The sequence below is a fragment of the Pristis pectinata genome, chromosome 23 (genome assembly GCF_009764475.1).
Source record: "Pristis pectinata isolate sPriPec2 chromosome 23, sPriPec2.1.pri, whole genome shotgun sequence".
Lineage (NCBI taxonomy): Eukaryota > Metazoa > Chordata > Chondrichthyes > Rhinopristiformes > Pristidae > Pristis > Pristis pectinata.
The window spans coordinates 20778223-20804758 of NC_067427.1; the positions used below are offsets into that span (position 1 = coordinate 20778223).

The 26536-nt window shown below is 41.7% G+C and overlaps 1 protein-coding gene across 4 annotated transcripts in view; it reads left to right on the plus strand.

The window, feature by feature from the left end:
* The window catches only part of pappaa (pregnancy-associated plasma protein A, pappalysin 1a), a 275180-nt gene that overhangs the window by 155196 nt on the left and 93448 nt on the right, over window positions 1–26536 (plus strand). For all 4 annotated transcript variants that reach the window (XM_052037112.1, XM_052037114.1, XM_052037113.1 and 1 more), the window contains exon 14: window positions 23–191. In XM_052037112.1, coding sequence (XP_051893072.1) covers window positions 23–191 — 169 coding nt within the window. The remainder of the gene's footprint in view (window positions 1–22; window positions 192–26536) is intronic.

The following is a 26536-nucleotide window of genomic DNA, read 5'->3' on the forward strand; positions in this document are numbered from 1 at the left end:
ATTTTTTCCTTCGCTCTTTCAGCTGCGTCCACTACTCTTGTGAAGCCACTGACTGTCAAGAGCTCAATCTTCAAAATGCAGTGCTGAACTGTACAGGTGCTGGTCGCTACAATGGGGACCAATGCATCGTGTCCTGCAAGGAAGGCTATGTGCTTCACCAGCGAAGAGACGAAGAGACCTCTAAACGCCAGGTCAGTTTACACTCTTTATATATTTGAGATGGTCAACAACAAGAAATTCTAATATTGCACTTGGCTATTTCTCTCATAACTTTCTTGATTCTATTAACGCCTGTCCAAGCCATGTTTTTCTTGTCTCTCTTTAAACTACATTCACCATTTTAGAGGAAATTTGGAAATAGCAGCACTGGTGTAGAGAACTAAAGCTGGCATTACAGACATCATTGGTTATGACTGCTGGAAATTGAGCAGAAGATTGTAGCCCTAATGTGTAAGACACTGTAAATTATTTGATATCATCTCAAGGTTGACGTTTGATGACCAAGAGAACATGTTTCAAGCTAATATTTGGTTTTAAGAGGCAAATAGGAAGCTGGGATCAGCTCTACCATTGCCATGATGATTGAGCAGGTCTGAAGGTAGATAATTCACCAGGACCAGATGGACTACATGCCAAGGTTCTGAAAGAGGTAGCTGAAGAGATTGTGGAGGCATTAGTAGTGATCTTTCAAGAATCACTAAATACAGGAGTGGTGCCAGAGGACTGGAAACGCGCAAATGTCACTCCACTCTTTTAGAAGGGAGGGAGGCAAAAGACAGGAAATTATAGGCCAGTGGTTGGTAAGATGTCAGAGTCCATTATTAAGGATGAGGTTTCGGGGTACTTTCGTATGCTCAATTTCGTATGCTCATGTCCAGTTGTTATGGTTTGTACTTTGGATCTTTGTGGTTAACTGCAGTCTAATCATTTTTCTGATACAGAGCAGCAAATTGTTCCAAAGTTGACCAAAGTATCATTGCAGAAAAGAGTTCATAGATGCTAAAATATCACAAAGCCCAAAGGTCTTGGAACCGCTTAAACACTTGCAAGGTGTTTGGTTCCAATGAAACATAGAAATCAAGCAACTTCCCTCCTCAAGCTTGATGCAATCTTGCAGCATGCCTGAGTCTATAGATTTGTCAGTACAGTACAGGAGGTGGCCATTTGGCCCATTGACCAGGCCCTAGTTGACAGAAAAGAAACAAGGGTTTTTTTTAGAACAGTATCAAAGCTTGAAGTGAAACACACTGGGTCTGACATTCCTGAGATGTTCATTAATCTGCCATCTTTCATTGACTGAGAAAATTAAGTCTGTTTTCCAACATTCGTTACCCAACTACAGACATCAAAAATTTTACACTGGGTTCTGTGGTAGGCTTGGAGTACTTCCTCCCCCCACGTGATTCTATAAGCAGAAATAGACTTGTTTGGAAGAAGTGTAGAAATGGCACAACTATCTTTCCGCTGCCTGCTCTTCAGCCTTTCTCAGACTTCTGTGCCTGAATGTTCACGGGCAGAGGTTAGGAACAAGCGGGAGGTTAAATATCACTGCGTCCATCCTCCTGCTCTGCCACTGAGCTCATCTCTTGAATTCACTGGTGGAGTACTAATGTCCTGAACAGGTTCTGCCCCTTGACTTTAGGCCAGCAGTGGGAAGCACAAACCTCAGTGAAAAGGTAAGTTGCTTACCTATTTTATCTTATCTTATACAAACATCTCAATTAGGAGCAAGAGCCAGCCCCTCAGTCTTCCCTGCAATCTAATACAATGAAGGCTGATCTCATTGTAACCTCAACTCTTAATGTTTTAATGGCTTAATGACTGATACTTTAAGATGCTTTTAATTTTTTATATTGGTTTTAAATAATTAAGTAAAACATATTGAAGTTCATTTGAACTGTTTTTAAATGACTTTGATCGTCAGGGACATTTAAAAATAGTTTAAAGACCCCTGGCAGCAATGGGCTATCGATAATTCATCATTATGTTCGAAGGGTGGGGCATTAGGTGATGTAACTTGAGGTGTAGTCAGTGTGTCTCCTGAGACACTGCTTGGGTATGCAGAGTCATCCACCCTTCTCTATCTGTAACAGCTTCGTGCAAGCAGGCACCATGGACAGTAAGTCAGGCAGCAGGCAGGATTCAGAACCATTTCATGAAAGAACAGAAATCTGTCTCATTCATAAGCTTCCAAAGTCCTTCTGTTTCTATCACACCACGCCCATTATATTCTAATCATCAAAAGTGCACAGACAGAAGTAATTTGAAAGCTTGTAAATTAAATATTAATTTCTTAAAGGTGGGAAATAATTGAAGGAGCTATATTTAGTGGATTAATAGCTGCCATTAAACATTTTTCTTCAGAAAACTCGAAGAGTTAATTGTCATGTTGCTGATGGTTAAAATGCCATGTGCATTTTTGACAGACGTTAGTCAAGATGCCCACTACTTCAAATAGTCTCTCATTTTTCACTCTGTGAGCTCACACATGAACAATAGATATCAGGTGAGGTACAGGGTTACCAACAGTGCAATAACGAACATGCCATCTCAATTTTGCCTGGAAAAATTGGCCACCCATGAATGATCACATTGAGATATCCATTTTATGATCCATATATAATTTATGTAATTTCCCTAATCTCGGCAGCTGACCTGCAAGGGTCAAATCCTGGACTTATTCCCCCCTAAGTAATCACAGGACCCAATCTATCATATCAGATAGAAGGGACCAGGGTTTTGTTGTCTTCATTGACTGCTGAATTGATCAAAACTTATCTGAGATTGATCCTCCCAGCAGGTCCTTCTAGGAAGTGCCAGAACATCCCAATGAGGTAGAACAAGCCCTGCCCATGATTTCAAGCCCACCTACAGCGATATACCTCACCCATAACTCGTTTCTCATGTATATTTTTGGCAATTCTCGTGAGGCAGAGTGTTGCTAACACCCGTGGAACAATACACAGCAAGGGTCAGGAAAGTAGAGCCCAGAATTAAAGCTGAATGCTGAGGTACTGAATTCTCTATTGTGTTGCCATTTTAGGAACAATGACTGTCAATGAGTAACAATAACTGTGAGATGTTCCCTCTGTAGGATTACAGAGAAAACAAATTTTGTTACTATCAATTAAATTTAAAGCATTCAAAGGCTATAAAACCCAGAGGAAGGGGAAAATATGAATTAGTGATTTCCAAAAGACATTAACATTCAGGGTCAACCAGTCATTTCAAGCCCAACTGTAGCTAATTAAGACAAATGTTTTGGTGTAGGCCTCAATTCCTCCACAGGGAGCTTTCTGGGTTTGAACTGAGCATGTGCAGGCTATGCGCGTGTGAATCCTGCCTTTGCAATCCACTGGGCTTCTTTATTGCAAAAACAGATTGAGCAAAGCAAAGCATTTAAAGGAATAGTTTGCTGACTGATAACAGATCTACTGCACAACAACTTTCATAATGTGGCTCTTGTATTTCACAACATTCATTCTTTAAGAAGAAAATAATAATAATAAATTATAGAGCCAGACATAAACTGAACCAGGGCATTCTTACATGTGGTAAGACTGTTGATGTAGAGGATAATTTAGATTCAGTACAGATAGGTTTCCATTTTAAACTGAAAGAATCCATGCAAGTTGGATGCCTCATCTGCAGTAATTAGCACCAAGTTCTGTTTGTAAGAGGCAAATGAATGCAAAAAGTCACTTATGCTGCCAAGATGATGTCCATCAGGAACTGGGGCCACAGGGTCTGATATTCAACCCTATTGTCAGTGACAATGCTAAGATATGAGGCTCTGAGGACAATAACTCGCAGGTCTATGCATTTAGCTGAAAGACTCATCAGGGGAAGGTTGTCCCCTCCTGGTTACCTGTCTGCACTTGAAGGTTAACGAGTACAATGGTGCCTTAGGTCAGGTAGCTATGTCATTTGCTTGTCTGCGTGGCAAAGTGACAGACTACTATTTCTAAAAATAAACTGTCTCAAAGCAGAGGGCCTTCGATTTGTAAAATCTGTGCACATTTCATTTTTATTACTGCTCTGACGCACTCACGAAAACTGTCAGAGAGGAATGGCACATCTTTAAATCATTAAGTGTAAGGTTTCTTTTATTGGCTGTGTACTAACAATGTTTCTTTTAACTGCACATTTTTCTCACAATTTAAACTATTTTACAAACCAAAAAAGTCTTAATTTAATTTGAATAGTTCAGTTTCTAGGTCGCTTTCTACATACTTTAGAGGTCTTAAGTAGGTCATTAGTTCTTAAAGGGGTACTGTCTTTATAAGATGTCCGATGTGCATTATTTGCAATAACACAATAGCATAAATCACATAAAACAATTAATCACATCACTTGCACATAATATCTTATAGAAAAACCATCCCAGTAAAAATATAAAAGTTATGTGCCTCTTCAAAGTTCCAGTTGAGTTAACTGTGGAAATTCTGATTTACTTGAAAAGAAAAAACAAGAGACTCTCAATGTTAGAATAATTTTAAGATGAAGAAATATCAGTGTAAGAAACATCCATGCATTCAATCTTCACTTCAAGTTACTTTATGGAATCACCTTGTTGGTCTCATTCAATTCTGGCTCCTTGGGCATCATGTAATTTCCATTGCTTCACCACCAGTAGTCTTCAGTGAGATGTACCTTAATACTCTGGAATTTCACACCTCCTCCCACGACCCCACCTGCCCCTCCCACCCCTGGTATCTTTCTTTTCTAATTTAAAACTTCCCCGTTTCTTAAAATCTGTCACTTTGATCAATTTCTGGATCATCTGTCCCTATATTGCACAGGATAGATTGCTGTCAAATTTTGTTTGATAAATGCTTCTTTGGACATTTTAACTACTTTAATCCAGATTATTTCTGGTAAATTGTTGTCATTCTGACATCATTTTGGTTCACAACGTTATAAAGGATACAATCTTTTAGCACTGATATCCCCTACATTCAGACAATTCTTAGCAAACAAAAACCCAGATAAAATATATTGTTGTGTACACTGTTGAGAAAGATTTATATTTGTGGCTTTAATTTTCAGGTCTGGCTGGCATTATGTATTTGAACCCTGATTTTCTATTGCAGTTCACTCTCCCTTGAGAGTTAATTTGTGGGATAGATATCATCACTGCTATCGAATTTCTTCTGTTATTAAGAAAACCACAGTCTGCCATAGTGGCAAATCTGTTTCCAGAATAAATAACCAAAAGCTAGGTAAATATCAGCAACTGAGAAAGAAACACTTTTATGTGACCTCTATAATATCCAAGTAATTGCTAAGGTCTGGCAGTTTCAAGGAATGTTCTCCACAACAATGAACAGGGAGTTTTGGAGAAATGAACATGAGCAGGCATCGAAAAGGCAACTCATTATCAAACAACATAATTATAATAGGAAGAAAAAAAAGGAAATCTTTCAGCCTTGTTCATAAATTAAAAGAATCTTGATAAAGAAGGCAAACAATTTAGCTACTTGAAGTGCATTTCCAAAAACGTCAGCAGCATCATTGCACCACTGGCCTTCTGCGACTTGTACACTGCCTTAGCTTGTGCTTGATACTTTCAGGGTCCACAGTTTATGTCTGATTGGTTAACTCCGAAGGGTGATCTGATTTATGCATGTAACTCAACAGATATACAATGAGGAGCAGGCACATGATCCCGAACCAACCAACCATCTCTCCATTATGCAGATAGGAAAACACTTTAAAAAATCACCCTCCTTCGGAGAGCTTTGAATCTGCCCCTTTTTAAATCTACAAATCTGTGCTATGTACACTGGAGTTTGTGTGCAAGCTATTATAATTAATATAGGTGTTGAGGAACTCACAGCGTGCTTCATATCCCTTACAATTTTAATTCAAGAGAGGTATAAAGTGGGCTGCCAGTTCACTATTGCCTTTGTTACATAACCACGCAAAGTGAACATAAAGAAACAGAGAAACAAAGGACTGCAGATGCTGGAATCTAGATGAAAAACACAATGATACTGGAGGAATTCAGCAGCCAGGCAGCATCCATGGTGAAAAGAAGGCAGTCAATGTTTCGGGTCAGGACCCTTCTTCAGGATGGAAGGGTCCTGACCCAAAACATTGATCGCCTACTTTTCTCCACGGATGCTGCCTGGCCTGCTGAGTTCCTCCAGCATTGTCGTGTTTTTCATCAAAGTCAACATGAATCCCACTGAGTTTGATGGAAGGAAAAAGTGGTCATGTTTCACAAAGGAGGCAGTCCTGAATTTACGCTGTCCATGTACCGATCGACAATAACAGTGCAGCATTCTCCATTTGCTGGGAAGTCATTCTCGAAGTGTCAATTGCTGGTTAAAGGTTGAATGACAATCAGTTTTCTGCTCAGATGAGAAAGATTAAAGTTGAAGTTTAAGAAGTTTCCCACATTTGCCTGGGGACTTTTTAAACTTCACTTTGCTTGCATTGATAAAGTTGCAGACAGTCCAAAGGAAAGTGATCTGACATTGCTTGCTATGCTTACAAAACACCAAATATCTTCAGTTCTGTGACCCATATTCAAGGTATAATAAAGAATTTGAGTCAACCTGAAGCTGTAGCTGTTTTGCATCACTGCTACAGCAACAAGCCATGAAGCGATTTATAAATCGGTGCCAGAGCATTTCACGTCAGTAGCCTCCATTTCACAACATCCTGATGACATACTAATGACCTTTAGCATAACGGTGTCAGATTCTGGAAATGTAAAATTGATTATGCTCTCTTTCCATACCTTTTTAATACTTTCTCTACCCTCTTTTTAGTTCTGACCTTGGAAAGTAACCATTCTGGAGACTGGGTGGAGTATTGTGTTATATAGTGCCCTTTCACCCCTGGTACTTTGGTTCAAATCCAGTCCAGGCTAAGGCAATGAAAGTCTCTTCTGTCTGCCGGCAGTTAGGGTCCTACGTGAAATGAATCTGTACAGTCTCAGTCCACTTTCTAGCGGGCTTGGGTCTACAGAACAAAACTCTTTCACCGCCATTTGGCAGTTCTGCTCTGAGGGGCCACGGGATGGCTGATGCAAGTAATCTTACACTGCTGCATTGAGGATGCTTTTCTGTAGTTTGAACTGAGGCACATTATTGGTACAGAGTGGAGTGAATTTTACACTGTATCTGTATAGGAAATAAACAACCATTTCATTCTCCGCGTGGGATTGCCAGGAGGCAACTCACTCTTGATCCTTTGCCAATATGAATCTGTCGGCACATTTGGTATTGGCCTGCAATAAGTAATTCAGCCCATTAAGCCCATTGCTTCTGGAGCTTGCCCTTTGATTCTCCTGAATCGCACAGGGCCAGAAATTTCAGTTGCTTAAAGCATATTTTTATTCACTGTGCAAGGGAAATGAGCTGCAACATTAACAAAGAAATGCAATTCTCGTGTGCGCAATGTCTGAGACTTGCAATCGCAGACTTCAATATGTTTGATACATTGCACTTAAGGCAGTAGAAGTGATGTCAGAAAATGCTAGACAAACTCAGCAAGTCAGGCAGCATCAGTGGAAAGAGAAGCTGTCAATGTGTTGAGTCTCAACCCTTTGTCAGAACTAAAGGTGATGTCAGTCAATGTGCAAGCCCAATTGGGAGGTCCCCTACGAAAATGATTCATTGAAGTGTGATTAACAAACTGTGAAAACCTTCCATGGGAAAGTAGGTCTTATCAGTAAAGTCGAGCCCAGCGCCAGTGCCATTCAAAGGGATCGATTGCTCAGACCTTCGTTGTGAACTAACTTGGAGGAAAGATTGTTACGTTCAGTGGATTTGAACGCTGTGGTTTGAAATCTTGTTGTGAGTTAGTGTAACCAAAGAACTTATGGTTGTCTTCAGATTGTTGGTTAATCTTGGTGTCATTGCAGTGGTCCCAGAGTCTCCAGCATTCGCAGAAGCAGGGGAACAGGGGTCTGAAGTGAGGTCAACTTGTCAGTGGGGGCCTTCGGAGGAGCTGAAGGAGACATGGTGTTTGGCAGACAAGGGCAGTCCCCTCTCTCGTGTATCCTCTCTGTAATGAGGACTCAGTTATCACACCTCTTGGAGCCCAGAGTCCCATCGGAAGCCTTGGTTGAGTTTCGGCAGTGAGAAGCCTTGCAATGCTCTTCAGAGGCAGGTGTCATATTAACCATCATCTGCAGCATTCCGCATAATCTGGCAATCATGACGACAGCCCTTACCCAAAACAGAACCACTAGAAATAGAGGAAGAAGTCATCAATGAGAAAGGTGGCAGATGGCAATGGAGAAACACGTCTCAAGACTCCAGCCCATTAACACAGGCCAGGTGGTGCAGCCGTCTATGCCATAAAGTGGCAGGACCTCCCATCACTGAGTTTTGGAGTGGGTAATTAGGAAGTTGGCACCACTCCTTCATTACCCACCTGCATCAAATAGAAGTCTCATCATTTCCTCTTGACCTTCAACATTGGCTATTCTTCCAATGGCAACATCCCATGGACTGCCAATGAATGGAGAATCATCAGAACTGGGCATTTAGGGTGGGAAGAGGGCACTGGATGATACAGAAAGGGACTGAACCCCTAACCTCACAAAGCTTTTCCCACATCTGCAAGGCTGAAGTTCTCTGCAACCCCCAAGACCACTGAACAATATTCTTCACTTGCCTCAGTGAACTTTCACACTGGTTAATCCACTCTTGTTTAATAATTCACCTAATGCAGAGACCCAACCACTGACTACCGTCCACACATTGTCAGAACCTGAGACTGCGGCTATGCAGATGCAAAGATGTTGTGTCTCCTTTGATGGTTGCAGCTCATCTGCCTGGCATCTCCAGATAGTATGTCTTGAAATAATAAAGGAACCAGAGCAGTTCTTAGCAGGGGCAGGTGAAAGGTGGATGTTTGAGCCATCCAGATGGCAGAAGGGACCCTGGGCTTAGGAGGAAGTGGGATGTGAGAGGGTGAATTGGATGAGGCAGCAGCTTCATTATCAATGATCAACATTGGCCAGTGGCTCTGTCGCACCCAGCCCGTCATCTCCTCCACATTCTACTGTGAGGCTGTGGGCATCCCCTCCAGCCTACTTCTGCATTTGGCGTTTTTAAACACAACACACACCATTCGGGGCCACTCCATGGGTGTCCACGCCTTCTGCAGGGATATCCAGGCCATGTTGTTGTGGCGACTCTAGGTGTTCCTCAAGTTGCCTTCCAGCAGTGATTAAGTAATTCATTGGTACCTCCTGTTTAAGAGGTGCAGCATGTCATCAATTAGTGCAGGTTAATTCTAGCAGGTGTGTGGGATTCCACAAATTACTTGTGCATATTGTGTGCTGAAGGGAATATCACCACGATTGGCGCCAGCTTAGCGTTCAAGCCCTTGTGGCTGGTAAATAAATTACACACTTATGACAGCAGAACGGACTGGCACTGGTCCCTCTGCAACACCACTTTTAGCACAGCTATTTATTGGCTCCTAAATTTCTAGCCCGCAAGGCCAGCGGTCCCATCATATGTGTGCCAGTGAAAGAGCTTTTCAAATTAGTCTCACTTCTCGTGTGCTCCATGGTCTTGATTTTTTCGCGTTTAAATTGCATACAGAATTGCCTTTAAAACGTTACCTTTGATTCTGCTTCTCCTGCCCTTTCAGGCCATGGATTCCAGCATAACAAATCATTGCATTAAAAAAAAATTCCCCCTCATCTCCCCCCTGCCACATGCTGTGCTGATTTTCCCTAATCCGTAGAAAACAGCTGGAGGGAAAAAGTTACGGTATTTTAAAGCGGAAACTCCCATCTACAGTTGTTCACTCCCCTTTCAGACAGCGAGTTCATTGGAAACAAAAGCCGAGACTAAGGAAGGTTCCTGACAGCTCACTTGGTACAAACGTTGCTTAGCGTGGATCTCAGCCACAGAGATGTTTGACTGCTGCTTGGTGCCCAGTTCATTGCTTTCAGCCAGAGGGGAAACTGGGCTTTGACCTCAGTACCACTGGACAAGAGAGAAAGGAAAATGTTTGGGGAACGTAATGTCACTGGCAAAGCACACACTTATTGCCCATCCTTTACCCATCCTTGAACTGAGTGGCTGATCAGTGTATTTTGGACCAACCATGCTGGTTTTCAGTCTAGGCGAGGATGGGAGATTTCTCTGAAAGATTTTTTTCAATGAAAATGTGAGCTTTATGGTCACAATAACTAATCCTGCTTTTAATTCCAAATTTATTTAATTAATTGAATTTAAATCGACAGTGGCGGTGGCAGGATTTGAACTCAGATTTCCAGATCAAAAGCCCAGACCTCAAGGTACAAGTCCACGATGCTACTTTATTTAATGCCAGAAAGGGTTTGGGGATGATGGACAGAGGCCAAGTTCCTTCTGCTGATCATAATTCAGTGATTTCTGTTTGATTATTTGCATAGGTCGATATTTTGTGCTCAGTAAGTTACAAGCAAGCTCTCTTGTACTCACCAGCCAGACTTAAACAGGAAGAAATGTCCTATTTAAGTCTGGTGCCAAGGACTTGCTTTCTGTGAAATTACATCCCAGCAAGAGTCAGCAGCTTCAAGGGAGAAAAAGAAGACCAAAAAAAAGGAGAATGAAGGAGAGATACATGTTTAAGTAAAATTCAATGGCAGTTCAGTGTTTATCATAGTTATAAAATACACTCAGGAATCTGCCAGCTTACATATAATACAAAAAAAGAACATAACAGGAGAAAGCAAGTTAACACAGTCACCTACAGTTTGGGTGGGTCATGGCAATCACTGACTGTTTTTTAATGCTTCATTTAAACTATCCACGTTCTTGCTCCTGTAACTTATCAGTAGTAATTACAGCCAAGTTCTCCTCGACATGAAATAGGTCTCAATTTACCAAAATCTCTTTGCTCACACAAAACATTTTGGAAATATTCTTGGAAGTGCTATTAACGTAGCACGCAGGGAAATTATGGAATGAATTAGAAAGGCAAGTTACGTATCTTTGTCTGCATTTGGGTATTTAGTTAAAACAAAACACTTTGTCATGGTCTGCATTACACAGAAGGGTAACTGCAACAGTTTTAGATTGAAAACGTGATTGTTTTAAGAGTAATGGCTCACAGTTTGTGTGTGTTTCAGGACTACAGCTTGAAGAGAGTTTCAGCTAAACTCCAATTCTGCAGTTGTACTTTGAACCCCTTCAAGAGTCATATTGTGTACTGTGTAATTGTTGAGTGTTTGCAGACAGGACAGTTCTGTGGGTCAGAACATGAAACTTAGAAGCACTGAATTGTGAAGTGGAGAAACATACTGAAAACAAGGTTATAGGTAGAAATCATGGGAAAGGTTTTTTGGGTTGGAAGTGGAACTTCAATCTCTCCCCTTGGCCACTCACTTCCCCTCTCTTACAGGAGAGCTCCATCTTACTTTGACAGCAAATGCTGTCGTTATGGAAGGTGACTAGAGGTGTCATCGCAACTGCCATCCACCAGATTTGACAAGGGCATGAACAATAACAGCTAATGACCACAGACGTTGAACTTGCTGTATCAAGTGACAGGAAATGGCATTTTAATTTGTGACTGTGACATTGAGAAAAAAAACCTTCTGTGCACAACTGAAACCAAAACTGTAGCTTGAACCATTCAGTGCCTATGTGGCAAGAGTCCCTGCACCAGAGAGGTGGGAATGTGGACTGTTAGCAAAAAAAGCAACGTTTAGTTATATAGCACATTTAGCATGACAAAACATTCTGAGGCACTTTGCAGACAAAATTTGATACTGAAATAAAAACAGGAAATGCTGGAAACACTCAGCAGGTCAGGCTGTGTCTTTGGAAAGGGAAACAGGGTGAACATTTCAGATCTAAGGTCCTTTGTCAGGTGCTGACAGAGATGCTGTCCGACCTGCTGAGTGTTTCCAGCATTTTCTGTTCATTATTTGAGATTTCCAGCAATTGCAGTCTTTTTTTATACTCAACCAAGTAAAGACCATGAGACACAGGAGCAGAATGAGGCCATTTGGCCCTTCGAGTCTGCTCTGCCATTCGATCATGGCTGATTTATTTTTCCCTCTCGACCCCATTCTCCTGCCTTCTCCCGTAACCTTTGACGTCCTTGCTAATCAAGGACCTATCGACCTCTGCTTTAAATATACCCAATGACTTGGCCTCCACAGACACCTGTGGCAATGAATTCCACAGATTCACCCCCCTCTGGCTAAAGGAGTTCCTCCTCATCTCTGTTCTAAAGGGACGTCCTTTTATTCTGAGGCTGTGCCCTCTGGTCCTAGACTCTCCCACTACTGGAAACATCCTCTCCATGTCCACTCTATCCAGGCCTTTCGATATTCCATACGTTTCAATGAGATCCCCCCTCATCCTTCTAAACTCCAGCAAGTACAGGCCCGGAGCCATCAAATGCTCCTCATACATTAACCCTTTCATCCCTGGGATCAGTCAAAGGGATATATTTTAATGACTCAAAGGAGGAAAGAAAGATGGCGAAGTTTGGGGAGGACATTCCAGAATAAGTATTCCAAGTGTGTATCAATCATCCATGCTCAAGGCTTTCAGCCTGTTATGCCTGTACATCTGGTGGTGCTATCCTGAGAATTCCCCAATTACCTCTGCCTGTTCCTGAGTGTATTTTTTTTTAAAAAGTGTCTGGCTTGAAACACTTCATCTGGAACACATGTCTCCATTGCCAAGGATTAAAGCAAGAACAGCTTCGGGGCTATCTGTTTACATTTTCATTGGGTGGGAGTCTGGGATTTTGATGGACATTTTAAAAATCACATTCAGTGATGCTCTCTGTTTACGGGTAGGTCCAGAAGCTTACAATGATTGAGTTTGCCACTCAACTTTTTCAATATGGGTCTTCCAGAATTTCAAAAAATGGTTTAGTACACTGAGCAATTCCATCCACCTTCCCGTTGCAGACACATCTGTGGGTGTGATACTCTTGTATCCTCCTGAATAATTCACAAAGCTAGGAATACATATATTCCAATCAGTGAATTTACGGGGGAAGGGAGTGGGAAGAATTGGATTTAACCATGGGCAGCTTCTCTTCTATAAACATTTTCAAAAATCTGCACTGTTGACAGACGGAAGGAATGAGGAATTTTCTGCATAAATATCTTAAATCAAGGGAAGACAAGGAACAGAGTATGATTAGCATTGATAATAGTTTTGAGAAAATTCTATTCCAATAACATAGTTTAGACCAATGGACATGAGAAGCAAATATTAATACATGTCAAAATGAACAGGCTGGTAAGGGAACCCTGAATAGAACAACATAGAGGTATGAAGCATATGTTTCAGTGTCTGGCCTCTATTAATTGACCAATTGCTATTGGTATATTATTGTCACATGTACCAAGATACAAAGAAAAGCTATTGTTTTGCCTGCTATCCAGACAGATCATGCCACACATAATTAAATTGAGTAAAAAGAAAACAGGATGCAGAATGTCGTTTTGCAGTTACAGCGACATTGCAGTTCAGGTAGACAAATAAAGTGCAAGGGCCAATCATTCTGTATCCTCTTTGTTGGAGTGTAACCTGACATTGTTCCTTGTTCTAGGCTGCAGTGAAAAAGGTATTCATTTTACCTCCTTAATTGCTCTGAAACCCTTGTAAGTCAAACACTTTGCCCAGGATGGAAGTCTATTCCACGTAGGTGGTGGATGGTAATGGGGCTGATGGGCTTCCTTCCCTGAAGGACTTAAATTAAATCAGTTAGTTTTTCAGTAAAATTCACTTTTGGTTTTCTGATGCAGATTCATGGTGGAACTTGTTAAATTGGATCTGAGCTCACAGTTGGCGGGTTGCTAGTACAGTGCCATAACTACTATGCAATCGACCTTATGTTGTGCAGCACTGCTGTTCCTAGATCCGTGATGAGAAGTGAGGTATGATCTGGTAAATTTCTAAGTAGTTGGAGATATTACTTTCACCCTTTTATTCTAAATGCAGACTTTTCTCAATGTTGCAGGAGTGTTCTGATTTGAAACAATAGCGAAGGCAATGTACATTCTGAAGAATGTAGGATTGTTGGGGTAGGACTTGAAGTATGACTAGCATTTTCTTGATATTAAAAAAGGTCATCTTAAGATTGAGGACCAATGGTAAGGATTTATTTCACGTGCAAAGCTGAAAAATAGAAGTTTCACAATTGTGTTTTGTAATGTGTTTTTATTGGACGCCATGAATGCTGAGTTGGTGCCAATATGGCATACAATGCATACGTGCACATCTGTAGTATGAAATATGTTGATTGCCATGCTGGTGAGGATATTGAAACACTGGTAGTTGGCATCTATTGCGAGTATATAGATGACAGTCTCAATCAGCATGTAGCCCTGCTCTGACTGATAAAGTGGAGCTGAATGGTTCAGCTAATGTCCTCTCTTATCCTTGCTCCTTACACAGAGGAACATGTTCAGCAGGGGGGAAGAATTCCCCTGTTGCATCTGAAGCAGTGCACCAGAACTGGTAGGTTATCAGTTGGTCTTTTTTTCTACTGGTGGCCTCAAGGATTCTTCAAATGCTGGATTGGCTTCTGAAGCTTCTTAAGGTTGCCAAGGTCTCCAGCGAGCGATAGGCTACGATTTGCGGGACTATGAGTTGACATCAAGACCTTTGCATAAAGTAGTGTCTTACACACGTTGGTACATTGGCAACATTCCCCTTGGAGAAGAGCATTCCTTGGAACTGTTAGTAAATACCACTGATCACTGAAAAAGTATTTGACACGAGTGGTCCCATCACCTGAGACCAAGTCACGCAGCTCCACCTTGCTGGATTGCCAGGACAACGAGTCCACCAGAACAATCAGATCGATGGGTCACACAAAAAGTAAGTTCAGCCATGAATATAGAATGATCCAGCCCTATTTAAATGCATTTAATTGCTTTCATGTTGTTAGTTCTTTGGAATTCTAAATTCTTTACCGATTTAAAATTTTACAACTGCATGATTAGTTTTGGATATTTTTGAACACCAGAGACTTTCACAAACATTCAAATTATGAGAGTTTTGACAGCCAGCAGCTCAGGGGGGTGTGGCTTGGCTGGCTGTCTAAGCATTTCTGTCGCCAGGGCTTGCCAGTTACATTATGAAGGGCGCAGAGGTCAGAGCTGGCTTCATGGAACAAATTGCTCTGGTAGATCTGCTCCAAGTAAGTGTGGACCTAGTTGTAGAGGAGTGTCATGTGGCAAGCCATTCCTGGAAATTCTTGGGCAACATGATAATGGCCAGCTTGCCGACAACTTGCAAGTTAAATATTGGCAAGCACGCAAAGAGAACTCAGCTACTCTTTTTAAGATAATAACATAGGATCCTTTACATCCACCCGTGAAGGAAAGAGGGGCCCATGATTTAATATCTCATGCCAAACAGGTTAGGAAAAGAACAGCTGCTTTGTTTCAGCACATTCAGCATTTGATCAACAACTGGTCCACAAAACAAAAACAGACTCTTTGTTGGACTTGAGATGTGAAAAGATTTGTTTTCAGTAAATGAATATGAAGAACACAGAAGAATGAAAATAGGAGAAAAGGACATGTAGGAACTAGGTCCCAAGTTAATATCTGTGGTGAAGTTTCACCTCACCAGTCGGAATGATAGGACTTTAAATTGTGTGTGTGCACAAGTAAAATTGGTTCTATTTTTGATTCAGCAAGAATGCTGTGGTAATCCTTAAATGGTTAATAGCCATGTGGTTAAGCTAATTAATATCTTCAGTCATGAACCTTTCATCTCTCTTACAGCAGTGATCTTACGTAATTCTAACAATGTGGCTCCCGCCACAAAGCTTAAGTCAATCATTAAGGTGTTATATCAAAGCATTAGTTCCAACAAAGCTCATAGTTGGTGATTTTGGACTGAGTCACTTGGTGATTCCTATGTTTCTTTCTCAGCCCCATGGAAACAGTCTGTTGACCTTGGGTTGCAAATCGACAGTAAAAATTAGAAAGAGAAAGATCTAAACAAAATACTTACATCAATACCAGGGAGGAATTTACAGGCAAGGATCAGATTGATGAGTCACAATGATGTCAGTTCATATCTCACATTTAATATTAGATTACAGCTTTGATAATAGTCCCTGGTGATCTTTTTATGATATATTCTGTTTCATCAGTGGTAGGAGAGTGCAGGGGGCGGGGATGATAGTTACTTGGCTTCCTTGCAGTCAATGTCAATGTCACCTTCACCTTTCAGACCATTGTCTGGCTCTGATAGGCAATGGCATTGATCAGAAGAATGAAATTGTAATTAGTATTACTTTCTTTTTGAAGTAAAATGTGGATCTAATTCTCAAGGAGTACTTCAATGAGTATTCATTCATTGCATCACTTTCATGGTTCTGACTTTATAACAGTGACCACAGTTTCAAGGTACCTTAGTTGTAGTAACAACACTCTGGAATCTACTGAGGCTGTGAAAGCTCCTTTACAGATTATTTCATCAGGGCACGTCTTTGCTTATTGGACCTCAGATAATTGGACAGAGAAAAGTGCAAAGGCAGCTCAGCTCTGCAGCCTTGCAATCACTACGAAAAGCTGATCCGACTTTCCACATCCAGGTAGCATGGGAGCGGATGGGAAGATAGTCCAAAACAAATTCAGGAATGACGTCTTAAAACAATTCCAGCACATGTTTTCCTCTGTTTTTAGAATCAGACAGTCAGTATCAAGACTCTGAAGCAACCCAGGTCTTCATAGGAGCATTCAGTGGGGTCTTGTATTCTAAGACGATACGGAAATAGTATCAAGACTGTAAATCCACTATTGTACTTCCCTGTACCTTTTGTCTGAAAAATGCTCAAAAAGGATATTGGTCTCAAGAAGTAAGTCATGCCAGTCTGTTTCTTTTCCATTTGTATGCGCATACACACCCACCATGCCTCATAGAAGTCAAAATCCACATTGACATCCCTCTAACAAATGTGTTTGTGACTGACCTAAGCTCACTGTTTATTGACCTTGATCTCTACATTGAGTCTTCCTGAGACAGCATGGACTGGAACCAGAAAGAAATCTTCTTGCACACCCTGAAAGCTCCTTGCGCATCTCCCTTTGCTCTGTGGTGTGGCAGTCCGTCCTCCTGGTATCTTCACACCTCCAAGCAGATCAAGCACTGCCTGCTTGGAGATGAGGGATAGCCCTGAAATGATTGGCTGGAAACTTCCTATGAGTAACTCATTGGCAGAACAACCAAAGCTACCTGTCAACAGGAATTCCAATTAAGTAAGTCATGGGCATTATGAGGATATGTTGCACATGCCTTGACTGGTAGGTGCCAAATGGTTGTATTTTGCAGAGCATTACACTGTAGCAAGGGTTGGGCATGGTCTCTGTGGACAAGAAAGGATGGCGAACAGGAGGAGGGGAAAAGTACTGATAACGTAAATGGAACTATGTGCAGTGCTACTTGGTATGTGCTCCTCATTGTGATGCTTATTCAACCACCCAGCCACTTGACATCTGAACACTTAAACCCTTTTTCCCAGTATAGTTCCACCAACTTAAACCAATCATGCGAACAAGCATAGGTATAAGTTCTGTGGGTGAAAACTGACAATGGAATTTGAACATTCAAGGTAAAAACACGAGATGGTGTATGGTAACTTTTCATTTGCTGCTGACATCTAGTCCACTCAAGCGAGTGCTGTGTGAAGCACAGTGAGATGGAATTCTGCCGCTGGGTAAGTGAGAGACTCTCATGTCACCATTTCCCAAGGCCATGCACTGCATCACACCAGTTTTCTCTGGGACCATCTCCTTGGTAGGCTTTATCAGCTCCCTCCCTCTCCTTGGTATTCTGTGCCCTCTTCTCCTGCAAGGAGACATATTAAGTTTATTTTAAGCTAATTGCTGGGATGAAAGTGTTGTCCTATTACAAGTGGCTAAAAGAAGATGAATCTATATTCTTTAGAGTTTCGAAGAAATTAGGAGTGATCTTACTGAATCATATAAAATCATAAAGTGGCATGACAGGGTAGATGATGAGGTGTTTCCAAAAGTGGTAGGATCTCAAAACAGGGTTCATAGTTATAAGATTAGGGGCAGTCACTTACAACTGTCGTACCTAAGAACTTCTTCTTATGAAGAGGGGTGAATCTCTGGAATTCTCTCCCCCAGTGGCTTGTGGAGGCTGGATAATTGGGGGTATTTAAGGATGAGGTGGATCCATATTTGAATGGCCATGCACAGTAGCATAGCGGTTAGCATAACGCTATTACAGCACCAGTGACCCTGGTTCAATTCCAGCCACTGTCTGTAAGGAGTTTGTACTTTCTCCCCCTGTCTGCATGGGTTTCCTCTGGGTGCTCCGGTTTCCTCCCACATTCCAAAGACGTACGGGTTAGGAAGTTGTGGGCATGCTATGTTGGTGCCAGAAGTGTGGCGACACTTGCAGTCTGCCCCCAAAACACTCTACGCAAAAGATGTATTTCACTGTGTTTCGATGTATATGTGACTAATAAAGATATCTTATTTTATCTTATAAAATTGAGGGCTATGTGACACAAGCACAGAGGAGGAGTTGAGGTCTGGGGCAGATCAACCATGATCATATTAAATGGCAAGGCAGGCTTGAAGGGCCAGGTGTCCCACTCCTGCTCCTATTTTCTTGTATTAATATTGAGGGTGAGACATGATATTGGATAAAGACGTGTTGACTGTTATTTGTAACTGGACCGATGTAGACATGAGGGAATACGTGGTCAGAAAGTGAGAGCAAGTTGGTAATTGAAAATCATAAAACAGCAGATGCTAGAAATCTGAAATAAAAACAAAGTCCAAGACTTTGTCACGGTAGTGTAGCAGTTAGCGCGACGCTATTACAGCGCCAACGATCAGGGTTCGATTCCCGTCGCTGTCTGTAAGGAGTTTGTACGTTCTCCTGTGTCTGCGTGGGTTTCCTCTGGGTGCTCCAGTTTCCTCCCACATTCTAAAGACGTATGGGTAGGTTAATTTGGGTTTAAAATGGGTGGCGCGGACTCGTTGGGCCAGAAGGGCCTGTTACCATGCTGTAAATAAAATTTAATTTAAAAAAATTTTAATTTAATTTAAATACTCAGCAGGTCAGGCAGCATCTGTGAGGAGAGAAGCATAGTTAATGTTTCAAGTCAATGACCCCTTATCAGAAGAGGAAAAATGGAAAAATCGATCATGTTTTCAGTTGCTGAGAGAAGGTGGTGTGGAGAGAAAGGGAATGTCCATGATAGGGTGGGACCCAAGATTGTCCAGGGGAACACAATACCACGAGAGATTCATGAATAAATGAATGAGATTATGTTAGAACTGTGAGAGGCAGATCACTGTGGCTGCTGGAAATCTGAAACCATAAAAAAAGTCTGGAAATACCCACTAGATCAGGCAGCACCTGTGGAGAGAGAAAAACTGAGTTCATGTTGCAGCTGGATGAACTACATCAGAACTGGTCAGTTCTGACAAACAGGAAGATATTTATTTATTAGTCACAGGTACATCGAAACACACAGTGAAATGCGTCTTTTTGCGTTACTGGGAATGTGCTGGGGGCAGCCCGAGTGTGTTGCCACTCTTCCAGTGCCAATAAAGCGTGCCAGAAAGGCTGGTTCTCTGAAATTGTTGAGTTTAATGTTGAGTGTCAAGGACTACAAAGTGCTTTAATGGAAAATGAGCTGCTATTCATCAAGCTTGCATAAGTAGCTTAGTCAATGGACTGCTGTGGGCAGATTGAGGGGTATTTAATGTCCAAGCACATCAGGATGGAAGGATACTAAACTGCCTGGGTGGCAGTGTGGCTTAATAGAGCCGCTGTCTTACCGCGCCAGAGATCCGGGTTCAATCATGACCTCAGGTGCTGTCTATATGGTCATATGGGTTTCCTCCACATACTCCAGTTTCTTCCCACATCCCAAAGACGTGCAGCTTGGTAGGTTAATTGGCCACTGTAACTGTTCCTATTGTGCAGGTGAGTGGTAGAATTTTTTTTTGGGGGGGGGAGAATAAAATAATGGAATTAATGCATTACTAGTGTAGATGGGTAGCTGATGGTTGACATTGACTCGGTGGGCTGAAGGGCCTGTTTCCATGCTGTATCTCTCTCCCTGACTCAATCTGGGCTGAGAAGTCACTCTCCAGCAGTTCAGATCTGTGGCACCCTCTTTGTGTTACTGGTGGGCTTCTCTTCCCATCAGCAGGGAATGTGAAGTCCTTGCAAAGCTTTACAACCACATCTGTGGCTTCCAGAGTGGAGCCGTTGAAACTCAGGGAGTCCCTTTTTCTGCCTCCCTCCCCTTACATTTGGCAGCCAAATCCAGAATCTGTCAAGTGTCATGCTTGCAATGTTGTGAAGCAGAAATTCAGCCATGTGCATTGTCATCACGTGTGCTCAGCCTGCAAAGATATGTTACTGTTGTGCATTAAAGCAGCTCTGAGAAACACACAGGAGATAAATTTTACCACCACCACAAACCTATCATATTCCATCCATCAGCATCTCCCCCACAATATCCACCCATCCCTAACACCAGTACACAACACCTCCCAGCAGATTAAGAAGTTAAATTGTGCCCATTGTTTTCACAGTTGTCTAAAAATCCAATTCAATGCTAACATTCTCGTTTCTATTTTTGTCCCAAGAGTCTCTGGACATGTGTTTTATCCTCGGTCTTGAATTTGATTCAGAAAATTTGATCACATTGCAGAACAAAAGCAAAATATTCTCAAGCGCGGAACCCCACTGTCCTGAACTGACTTGATCTGGAATGTAGAAATACAGTAACTGGATTGGGGTGGTGGGAGGAGAGGGGGTTTGCTTGTGTGGGGTGGGGGGAGTGGGGAGGAGGGGTGGGAACAGAGGTGAAAGCAGGACAACTGGGTAGCCTGCCCAGTTCTTGTCACTGATGTAAACACATGATATATTCCCAACACCAGCATTTGCTAAGCCATAGTACCTGCATATTTACAATGTGTGCCTTCCTAAATAATCCTCCTGTGTACAACGTGCATTATCTCATAGTTTGCTGTCCCATCCTTGCAGTGGGAGTTAAGTAAGTGCACTTTAATTTTGTACCCTATCATTCCTGCAGCATTCTAAAATTAAGCTGTTTTTGCTCAAATAATTTGAATGAATTCCAAGAAAGTACATCTTTGTTAACTGTGTTCTGTAATTGTGTTTGGCTTTGCTTGAGGCACAACTTGCCCATGTAAACACAGCTACTCGGCTACTGTGCCATCCTGTGCACTCCCTTGAACAGCGAGGCTGTCTCTTGGCTGCTCCTTGTACAGCTGCCAAGCCGCAAGTCAGCACTCTGAGCCTGTGGAAAACAGTCCTTGGAACGCTTATATATTATAGAGTACCTACAAAGGAAAATTACTCAGTTCCTCCAACAAAAAAAAAGACCTCATGTTCCTAATGGCCAAGATTTTGTGGTCAGTGGCGAGGGGATGGTGGTCCCCGTTGACACTACAGCAAGCAGCCCACAAGGATTTAGCAAGCACTGCAGCAGCAATATACCCTATTACAAAGTGGTTTTCAGGTGACACCATCTATTGGGGGCCCATGGTGTCCAGGAACAGTAAAGCCATTAAGCAGGTTGAATAGCCAATCACATCAAGTGTCACAGTCGGCAAACCAGGAAGCACAAAGCACGGTTTATAATTACCCTTTTGTAGGAAGGGAAGTAAAGAAAGGGATATACAAACAGGATTGAGTGAAAGATTATAAACAAAAACAATAAAAAAATAATTGTGATCAATGCAAACAGCTGCGATACTTTTACCACAGAGAATAATGTGCCTCACTCGTTTCGCTAATTTTTTCAGGACCAGATACATTGTACAGCAAGAATCACAATGCAATGTGCAGTTAAAAACTCAGTAACCTATCAGTCAACACGGGGATTATGCTTTCAATGGTTATTACAAGGAAAATCTTCGGTTAAAAGTTGAGCTTCACACCAGATTGGAGATTTTGCATTGATTGCCTCTATGAAGACTACAACTTAGCACCTGGTAGAGGAGCTGAGTATTACTAATAGCGTGTGCCCAATTGTGCCTGTCCCGATACCAGAGGTTACTTATGAATAAAAACGGAAAGTGCTGGAAACATTCACCAAGTCAGGCTGTGGAAAGAGACACAGAATAAACATCTCAGATCTGCTGAGTTCCTCCAGCACTTTTTGTGCATTGCTCCAGATTCCAGCATCTGCAGAAATTTGTGTGTCTCAGATATGTTTAATTTTGTTTCTATCTCTACAGGTGCTGCCTGACCACCTGAGTGCTTCACGCATTTTCTATTTTGATTTCAGATTTCCAGCACCCACCGGTGTTTGATTTTCAATTCAGTCAGTCCAGTAGCTTCGACAGTTTTGCCATCACTGGAACTGCATATTCTATGTCACAATACAACAAATATGACAGTATATGCTATCCTCTTTATATCTTCTTTTTGACCCCTTCAATGTAAATAAAGTGGTACCAGAAAACATTAAAATGGAGTATTAAGAATGCCATGGAAAAAGAAAGTACGAATGTGGGAGTGGTCTGCTAAAACAGCAACACTAGTTCAACACAACTAAAGAATCCAAACTTATTTTGAAGTGAGCAGCATCCCAGGAGCTACCTCACATCTTCTCTTGAAATGTACCATGTTAGGTTACAGAACCGGCACTGAGGTTTTGCCCCTCTTGTACAAATCTCCCATGACGGATTTTTACCCCTTTGTTCCCTGCTGTGTTCCCGATCTCATCAACGTGGTTGTGGTCAGGAGAAAGAAATAACGTCGGACAAAGGTATGTGTTGGGAAGGACTCCCCCCAAAGCACCTTCTCGGAGGAAACTATCCAGAGAACTGGGAGCTTTTGTCTCACCCAGATGTGGCTGGCACACTGCTAAGGGGAGGGGGGAACGGGCGTGCACATGTGGAGAAACTCGGGACTGTCAGGGTTGTGGGAGGTAATGGTAACTGAAAACAAACCTGGATTGAATAAAAAAGTGGGGGTTCATAACCTTACAATAAAAAATACTAGCATCTGTGATTAATTAGAGGCACAGTAGCCAGTGGTAGTTAAAAAGTACTTGAAGTGGAACACAGCTGTAAATTTTTTAAGGAAGGAAACTCCTCGCACGCAGTATCTCTGACTTAACCATAGAGCAGCCCAATTGAGGGCAGCTTGATAAGTTCCACCAGTACAATTGAGGCAGACCTGACACCCAGCACAATGCAAAGCGCTGATGACAGCCTGCATACAACGGTGATTAGCAGGCAGAAAATGCACTGCCTAGCAGGAAATATTTGAATGCACTTTATTAATGTAATCAGATTTGTAGTTAATCTGATCTCAATTCTGTTCAAAGTGTAATCCTTCCCCTTGACATATAACAGAGAGAGAAAAAGAATAACTGCAGTTCTGAGGTGAAACTTTTAAGAGGAGGAACATCACCACCGGGGCCCCTTTTTTGGAAGAGTGTGTCTCGCTATGCAGACAAGCTAACATTCTTGTTCTTTGTTCATTTTTGTCTATTTCTGTTTTTCTTTTCCATCTATAAACAACGAGGGATGATGGCCATGGCAGGGGATTTGGCTGGAAGGAGCCTGACATTCAGAAAGAGCTGAACTAACAGCAGCAACAGTATTCCTTCCAGCTCCCCTAATAGATCAGCACTAAGTGAACTACTCTGCTGTATAGAATAGAGAACTCCAACTTCTCATTTGAGGTCTGTGCTAAGTTAACTGGTATCAGCCAGGTCAGTGGAAACAGCTTTAACATTGACCTCATCGCAAGGACATTCTGAACAGGGTAAGGACAGAGTCGGGGAGGGGGCGGGGGTGCAGGAACAGATTAGGAATGTTGCTTCTGATTGCTATTGTCCAAAGGTGCGATTCCAGGAACAGTAATGGGATCAATCGCATTGAGGCACATCATCAGTGGTGTTTCATCCTCATCTCTTTAGTTTTACTGACAGGAGGTCACAAATCACTTGCAAGTCCTGCCATTGGCTCGGAATACTACATCGCAGGATCAGTTCTCCAGCACTGACTTGTGAAAAGTCGTTCGTCATATGAAATTGTAGCCACAATTTAGAGAGGATGGCCCATTTCTATCGAAACAATCTGCTTTTAGCTTCCCTCTTCCACAAACTAATACATGGAATGCTAGTCTTGTGAAAGGGATGCCAATACAGCACATCTCAGCTTTCTGAGTCTATCTACTATCGTAGAAAGGCTCAGAAAGTTAAGATTCAACTGTGACGGTCACCCAGTGTCACCTAGCTTGCCATGGGTCAATGGGCAAGGGCATGGTGCTGAATGGTGCTATTCCTCAGGATGAATTGGCACACATCAAGGAGGCAAGCGAATGAAACATTTAAAAGCAAGTTTCTTCACCAATTCGATAAGCTCCCGACTCTACCCTGCCCCTCCCCCCAAAAACCAACGCAGCCCCATTCCCATCTATCATCTTTTTCAAATGATATACACCCTTTATTCTTTCCGGACAATGCTCTCATTACATTAACAAAAGCAAACAACAATGTGCCAACAGAACAAAGTTAAAGAATAGTAAGACTTAATTCTAAGTCGTTTCTTTACACAAATTACTGACTAAAATGGGACTATCCCCTTTAAAATAAAAGAATGTATTCGTATGAAGGAATGAGCTTCCAAATATTGACAAGTCTGAATTTGCAGACAACGCCAGCAACAGTGTAAATGTTCCTTCCATTTCTGTGGGACAACGTGTCAAAAATTGCCTTTTGTTTCACCTCAGCACACTGAACTTAATTCTTCTGCTAAAAGCATTTTGAGTTCCACTATACTTAGAACTCAAGATGTGAGACTGACACCAGTACTGATGCTGTGCTGCACCAACAGAGTGGAAGACTTTCAGTTGAGACTTTAAACCACGGCCCTGTTTGCCCTTTCAAAAGGGCCGTAGACTTCATCCAATCGATTTCCAATTTGATGTGTTAATCCTCACCAAAACTATCACAAAATAACAATCACCATAACTAAAAAAAAATCAGTTATCTTGTTGATATCATACTGCAGTTTGCAAGGGCCTGCTAAACATCAATTGATTGCCAAGCCTGTTTTAGACAATACAGTACTTCATTTTGGCTCAAAAATTCTCATGAAAGGTGCAATATGAATGCCATTCTCTCTCTAATCTGACAATGAATTTTGTTAGCCATTTGAAAATTAATTGCTAAAAATTTTAATTTTGTTTCTGTTTTCAGTTTAGAATGTAGCAAAACAGCTAGCGGGTAACATTTGCTGGAAAACGCAATGCTAATAGGTATTTTGTAGTCAGGAATGCTGACAAACAATTTCCAAAATTTATGGGCTGCAAAGGACAGTACTACACCATGGAGATACTCAGATAAATCCATGTTAACAATTAGCAAACCAATGGGAGAACAAGAGGCCAATGTTGTGACAATTCAGATACATTTGTATTTGTTATCTTTGTTGCTTCACTCTCAAATCATGTGATGGTGGTGCTGTGTTACCTATACAATAGAGAAAGATTAGAATTTACATAAAATTGGAAGTTGCAGGTTACAGCCTTTTTGGATGGAATAACAAGATCTGACACAACACAATTGTTGGACTGCTGTAACGGCTTTGCTGCTGATTTTGCATTTGTCTGTCTGGAAGGCTTAGAGGGAGGGACGTGGAAGAAAGGGGTTTATGGATGACGCAGCAACTGGCAGGGAAGGACAGAGGGAAGTAAAACTGAGCATATTAAGTGACATGTTGAAAACACCACAATCTGGTCTGACTGAGATCAATTATTGCACCAGCTTTGTAGCTTCGTCAGTGTTCAAAAACACTGGGCAACTCTACAGGGGGACTGAAATTTTAACTCAATAAAAACAGGCTCATGTCAGAAAGGAAATCAGAAAAATCAATTCACATTGATTTATAACCAATAACTTCACTGAGCATTCCTTAAATTCATTTCAGCTAAGACCCTTAAGTGACATCAGGAAGGAGAATGGAATTACCCATCTTGTAATGAATTGGATTTAAACCAAGATCAGAGATGAATGGATGGCCTTTGACGTCAAAATGAAGCTTTCCTCATGAATGTGTATCATTTTTATGGATGAAATTTTTGAGAATGGATACCGTGCATGATTATGTTAACTGAATCTGTTGGTATTATTATTTTTCTTATCAGTCACAGTGGCCAGTGATACATCTTACAGAACGGAGAGAGGCAGGGAGCATCTACAAACGTCAGGTTAATGGTCGCACGCAAGGGTTGGGGTTGGAGAGTGATGGTAGAACCTAATGGACTGCTTTCACCAGCCAAGTAGCAACTTGACCACCAACTAGTGGCAGTTTGCTTGCTTTGCCATGTCCAGAAAGGAAACATATTTTGTGATTTGAGTACTCCCAGACAAAGAGTGTTAAAAAAAATATCAGAATTTTGCAAGCCAACTGTGCAGACTTTATACTTATGCTTTCATTTTCCAAAACAGGGAGCTCTCCCACCAAGAGGCGGTGGAGGTAGATATTCTCACGATATTTAAGAAGCATCAAGACAAATACTTTAATTACTGAGGCATAGAA